At 29.8% G+C, this 7,009-nt stretch overlaps 1 protein-coding gene across 1 annotated transcript; it reads right to left on the bottom strand.

Annotated features, from left to right (window-relative positions):
• Positions 1 to 1,421: 1,421 nt before the first annotated feature.
• Positions 1,422 to 3,525, bottom strand: LOC146723846 (uncharacterized). Its single transcript, XM_085481000.1, is given in 3 exon segments — positions 1,422 to 2,141; positions 2,144 to 2,517; positions 2,520 to 3,525. Coding segments are annotated over 3 exon segments (2,100 nt in total).
• Positions 3,526 to 7,009: the final 3,484 nt, after the last annotated feature.

Below are 7,009 nucleotides of genomic sequence, written 5' to 3'. Positions count from 1 at the left end.
CAGTATCGTTTAATTATAATTATAATTGACACAACGCTTAATTAATTAACAGGTAAAGGGCATTCTCGTATAGATTAACCTTTCATCTCGTCTCTAACTCTTTAACACGTAAATCACGACTTAAACGTGAGTCACATTCAATTACCTTTGATTATTTAACTATCTCAGTTCTATTAAACTTATTATTCTTATAAATTTATTTAACCATCGTCAGGCGAATTCGTCAAACTGGGCGGGACACGGACATAACAATATATATATAATCTATAATATATTGCAATATACATATTATAATTTTCTATATTACTTTACAATATAAAAAAATTTTTGTATAAACTTTTAAATATTTTATTTACTGGATTTTTATTTGATTCCATATTATTATTTTTCTTTTGTACTTTTGAAGATGGCACTTTTGGATAAGATGGTACTTTGACAATATTTTCTTCTTCATTTGAACTTATTTCTTCGCTACTAAAAACGGTTTTTGCTCTATATTTTCTATTTTTTTTTATGCTTTATCGTCACTTTCAGAATTTATATCTGATATAAATTCTGTTTTTTTAGTTTAATCATTCCTGTTTCGTATTTATCTGAAAAATAAAACAATAAAAATTATTTGATAAAAAAACAAATTCTGAAACAAAAAAATTTTTAATTAAAAATAAAATTTTATTTCCTAAAAATATATAAATAATTTTTTTAACATTTTTTATCTACAGCTTATAGCATTCTATATATATTTATTCTATTATTTTGTATTAAAGATTATCAAATAAATAATAAAATAAAAACGCAAATGACTCTACATTAATGTTATTTTTTTATGTATTTATTACTTACTTACAGTTGCTAAAATTCTCTTAACTTCATACAGCGGCCAAGAGTCTATTTTGGGTATACATTTTTGTACAGCTTTGGAAAATCGTTTAGTTGATGTAAAAGTAGGCCAATATGCCTGTTTCTTGTCTTTAGTTAACCAAGAAGAAAGTATCATTTGCAGCCCATCGTTAAATTCTACTATAGCATATTGGTCATCCATTGTAACTAAATTAACGAAAATACATGAAAGATCCTTTCTGAACTCAATACTATTCAAACTGTATATGGAAAATTTCTAGAACAAAAATTGAAAAGAGAACAAGCAGAGAAAGTGTGGTAATAAAAAGATAAAAGATTTGGTCTTTTGACATATGCAAATGACATAATATTTCTAGCAAAAATCCTGCTAAATTAAAAAAAACGAATTGGAATAAAATTAATTCATTGAACTAATATAGAATTCTAGCAAAAATCCTACTGAATTAAAAAAAACGAATTGGAATAAAATTAATTCATTGAACCAATATAGAACCAACATAGAAACTAAAAAAATTAAAAGTTAAAAAAAATTACTATTATACATATTTTTTTAATTCTATTTATGAATGCAACATTGGAAATACTACATATTTATTTTCTGATAACGGTAATTTAACATATTTAATATAAATATTTTCTATTGGCCACATTTCTAATTCACTTAAACCGTGCACACTAAATATTTTTAATAATGAAGAAGGACATGGAGTGTTATAAAAATCTTGCTTGTGTAAAAATTTCTGACCTATAATTACATTTGTATTGAGATCTTTATTGTGTACTATATTTTTTATTACTATAATAGTTCCATCAACCAATGAACAACAATTATCAGCTATTACATCAGTACGTAAAATCATATTTGCTTTTCTAATTATTTTGTACTGTGGATTACAGCAAGCATGTATTAATGGCCCAGATGAATGCATGGATTTCAAATCTATTGTAAAATTTTCAATTTCTTTTGTTGTAAGATTCTCTTCTATTTTGTTGTTTTCATATTCAATATATCTCCGGCAAATTTGTTGTAATGGTTTGTCATGCTTTCGTAATAATTTTTTTAATGTTTGTAAAAAATTTTTATATTTAAACGAACTAAAATTGTCTAATGAGCCAAATTTCTTTACATCTTGTATAAGATGAATTAGACCATGTACATTAAAAGAGATATTATGACTTCCATAAATTAATGCAAATGATGTAACAAAATGTTCTAATAGCTTTTGACAATAATCCAATAAATCATGTACTTCTGTGGAACATAATATTCTAATAGCTACACATGTAATGTTATGAAATGATCATATATGTCACTACAAAGAATATTTTTCAGAGCTACAGGTCCTGTGTACAAAAGGAATTCTCGATATTCTGTAGCTTTCCAAAGTTTTATGAAAGTCAATGATCGAGGTTTTCGTGCAAACTCACATGGGATATGTATTTTTAATATAGTTTCTAAATTTGATGATATGTTTTTACATTTTCTACTTTCTAAACAAAATTGTTTATTATTGCCAAATAACCATAAATATAGTAATCGCCGTGTTACTCCTAAACAAGCTAAATGCATATAATCTAAGGGTATATTATTTACAAGATCAAGATTTAGAATATTTTCAATAATTGATGTCCCAATATGAAAATTTTTATCTTTGTTTTAAATTCTAAATCTGTTCTCAATGGAGCATCTATTTGAGGGAAGCAAACTTTATTAATGCGAAAAGTGCCTTTAGTTTTACATTTGGTGCAGCTAGAATAACCAGTATGTCCTTTAACTTGTAATATGAATGCTTTTGCAGGAGTATCACATATTATAGAATCTATATTGCAATGAACGTGTTTATTATTAATAATGATTCCATTACGACACAATAATTGTGTTTCGTCTATAAATTCTCTTAAAAAATCATCTGAATTAGAAGGTTTCTGTGTACTATAGTATGCTCCGATAATAAAAACTTGCTTTGATTGCCCTATAGAACCTAAAATTGGCCATAGTTGTTGATGCGATGAATTTGATAATGGCAATCCATCTATATTTATATTTATTTTTATATTAGTAACATTTCCTGAGACAGATACAAATTTTTTTACTGACTTTAATAAACTAAAATGGCAATATTCCCCATCAGTACAATTTCTAATATTAACACTTCTGGGAGTATGCAAAAGTGCCCTAAAATCAGACGGTATATCACAATGACATTTATTACGAATATACTGTTTTATGCCTTTTATAAGAGTACGTAAAGATGCTTGTGAAATATTTTCTTCAACTGCCCAACTAGCTAAAAATGTTTTAAAATCAATTTTTTCATTATCATTGTCATCATCAATTTCTTCATTACTCAAAAACTCTTGTTGCTCAAATAAAACTTCATTATTTTTTTCTTCACTACTTAAAGGAGGACTTGATTGATCAAAATCATTAATTTCATTTGATAAATCTGCATCTATCTTATCTTGACTAAAAGTTATTGATGCATGCAAATCATTTGTAATTATTTCAAACGTTGATACGTTAGGTGGCACATTAGATACATTATTATATATTAATGGTCCATCATTTAAAGCCTTACTAATCATATTACTCTCTAATTTGCGAATTTTACGTTGTGTCGAAGAATTCATATCAAAGGTCTTTTTATTATTACCGCGTTGCATAACCTTAAAAGTTATTTTTACGTAAAAAGTACGTATAAAATGGTATAATAATTTTACCCTTCGATTTTTCTTGGTATTTTTTTGGTATCTTGGAAATGATGTAAACACTATATTCAAATCACACACAAAGACAAAGTGGATGCGAAGAAGCCGGCGAGAAAGCTTTTTCTTCTTTTTCTTCTTCTTTCAAGGCGGGAAATTTAAACAGACACACATCAGGCACTTTCTGAAATTGCGCACGGAATGGTGCGCATACGCGCATGCGTACTCATCTAGATTCCTACATAATATATGTGATCGACTTTAATATCGTTCGCTAAAAAGCGGCACGGTAAGCCAATTAACGTGTCAATATTTTTCAACAAAATTTATATAAAATTTTTTAATTTGTCTTAAAATAATTTTGCAAAAGTATGCTGGATCCCTTAATGACTTACATGTGCAAAAGATGTCCATAGGACGTCTAGAAGATGTTTAACATCCTGTGGATGTCCTCTGAACGTCTTTCAAACATTTGTGCTCTTAGATATAACCTAAATTAATCCTTCAAATAGCATATATATCATACCTCAATTACGTATTTTGAATTAATTTAGAATGCATGGTGGACGTTCCAAAGATTACGAAAAGGTTTCTATTGACATTCTTAAGATTCTTGCTATAAATGCATTTTAAGGCTCTTATTTGCTAAATAATAAGATGCAATTTAATTTGACCAAAAACTGGCTATTCATTTATTGAAAATAAGTACACACTATAGTGTGTACAATTATATATTTTCAATATAATTATTGAAAATAAATGAATAACCAGTTTTTGGTCAAATTAAATTGCATCTTATTATTTGTTAAAATTTATCACTGGCGATCAACAATTAATTGTTAAGATTTCTTATTTGCTATTTCTTTTATTTCTGAAAAAAATAAAAAACACAAAAGAAGATCCTTAAAATGTTTCATATATAGCCACGCAGAACATCCTTAAGAGATCCAAAAAACATCCTCAGGTGTTTGGATTTGTATATATCCTAAATATATCCCACATATATCCGAGGATATTTAGGATATATTCAGGATCATCCTGAGGATATCTTGTGCTGTTTGGGTATTTTCTGAAAAGTAAAAAAAGAGAGCTCTCTCTCTCTCTCTCCTTCTTGATCCTTTATGCTTAGTATTCTATCAATTAGTGATCAATGCAATCAATCATATTGTTTTATGGCAACAGCCAGTTACTCGTTCACTCACTCATAAAATATGTCCATTTTTATACATAATTATGTAAATTTATATATAAAAAATAAGGGTGCATATATAATCATGTCAAATTTGTATATAAAACATATATATTTATATATATAAAGAAATATTTATTACACTTGTATATATATATGCACAAAGCACTTATTGGAAACATTTTTTCGAGCGTGCGTATATTTTGAGAACATTTCGATGCTTTGGAGACTGGTCTCAAAAAAATTAGAGGTACATCGCATACTTTGGGGACATTTTTATTCCTATATCTTACGCATACTTTGGGAACTAAAATTTATATGGTCCTGACTGCATAGTGGTACCATCTAAGCATGTCTCAAACTATACGTTGGTTATCATTCATTTATATAATAAAGTTATAATAGAATTAAAAGTTTTTTTACTTAAAAGTAGAAATTGATTATGTGATTAGTAATAACTAATTTTAGTATTATTACTGATTTAGGAAGCAAAATCTTTTCCCGTAAATGTTCTCGAATTACTATTCAAAGTATGTATGTATATACAAAATGGTACATATACAGAGTGTCCGGGAACGACCGCATTATATTTCGTGAGCAGGTAGAGCGGGTGAAACTGAATCGAAAAGTTTTGCAATTTTCGCAATAGTTAACGAGATATTAATTACTAAAAATCACCGAATAAATTCGGTCCACCGCCGAATGCTAGCGCGCAGCGAGGTACGATCGCCCAAATGTCACCGTTACCAGGCGCGCGTAGAGTTGTTTACTATAATAAATCCAGCCCACTACCAAATACAAGCGCGTGGCAAGATACGATCGGCTAGCAACGTATAATAAAAAACTCTACGCGCGCCTGGTAACGGTGACTTTTAGGCGGTCGTACCTTGCCGCGCGCTAGCATTCGGCGGTGGACCGAGTTTATTCGGTGATTTTTAGTAACTAATATCTCGTTAACTATTGCGAAAATTGCAAAATGGTAGAGGTAAGTACTAAGACTGTGTATAATGTGCTCGAAAGGCATTGTGAGAAACGCTAATTTTGAAAACAGATATTAAGCGTAAAAAGTTTTGGGTTAAAACGTTTAGTTTGAGAGCATTTCAGCTATACTGATTGTATGATTTGAGGACAGTCTCCAAACTATGCCTTCCTTGAAGCATCCCAAAGTACACAGTGTTTACAGAATTGACTACAAGTGATCGTCCATTGCACGATACCCAAATTAAAACTTATCAATTGGAAGTTCTTTGCAAATTAAATATTGTACTTTAATCATTATTGTTGGGCGCGTAGTAAGTATATTCGCGCATGAGATTAGTATATTCCTCGCGCTTACACTCGTCGCGCCGACAGACGCAAATTCGTAGATATTTGTGAAATTATTTCTCATTGATTGTTGTAAAAATCGCGAGATAATACAGGGCATTTCTGTTGAGCTTAAAGCACACTATTCACGAACAATGTTATACGTAGTATAAAACATCATGTGTATAGGATAACATAGAATTTTTAAGATATTTAATGAAAATTTAGATGAATTTTAACAGCAAAAATATCAGACTCAATGAAAAATTTGTGAGCTTGCACGAACATGTCCGCGCGTCAGGTTCCCCTGGACCGCCGCGTCGCGCCGTGCCTATATCTGTATCTTCTGACAAGTAAACAACGATGCCAACGACTCGATTGACTGTCGTAGCGCCCGCCGATTCTTATGGCATTTAAAAAAAATACTTTATACTTTTCATGCTAAAACATGATGTATCACGGTACGTACTATGGATACATGGAGCGTAGCATCCTGTCTCGCGAATGATTGCGACGCTACGCATTTTTCCGACCTTTAAACTCAATTTTCTATGTGTTTATCATGTCACGCAATTTTAACTAATACCATCAAATTCCCCGCATCAAAAACTATAAGAAATAATGTTTCATTTGCTTTTTCCGAGGGGGGTAAAAACAAGTCTTTTCGTAACATCTTTCTTTAGACGAGCAACAAATTTTTCTCTGGTTCTTTATTCTTGTACCTGGTGTCACACTGAGAGGTCTCGCGCTATTGTTTATACTTATTTAGCAAGCAACAAATTCGAAACTTGATTATTTCGAAAGCAACAAATTAGCAACAAATTTTTACGTTATTTTTATGTATAGTTCCAGTGGTGTACATATATAGTTCCGTTAACTTAACCTTCCTTTAGCAACATCGTTTTTTTTTTTAAATTACACAGCAACAAATTTTTTTCTTTAGCAACT

Source organism: Nylanderia fulva, unplaced genomic scaffold (assembly GCF_048542155.1).
Source record: "Nylanderia fulva isolate GAGA-0341 unplaced genomic scaffold, ASM4854215v1 Scaffold165, whole genome shotgun sequence".
NCBI lineage: Eukaryota > Metazoa > Arthropoda > Insecta > Hymenoptera > Formicidae > Nylanderia > Nylanderia fulva.
This window is presented reverse-complemented; position numbering and strand designations above follow the sequence as displayed.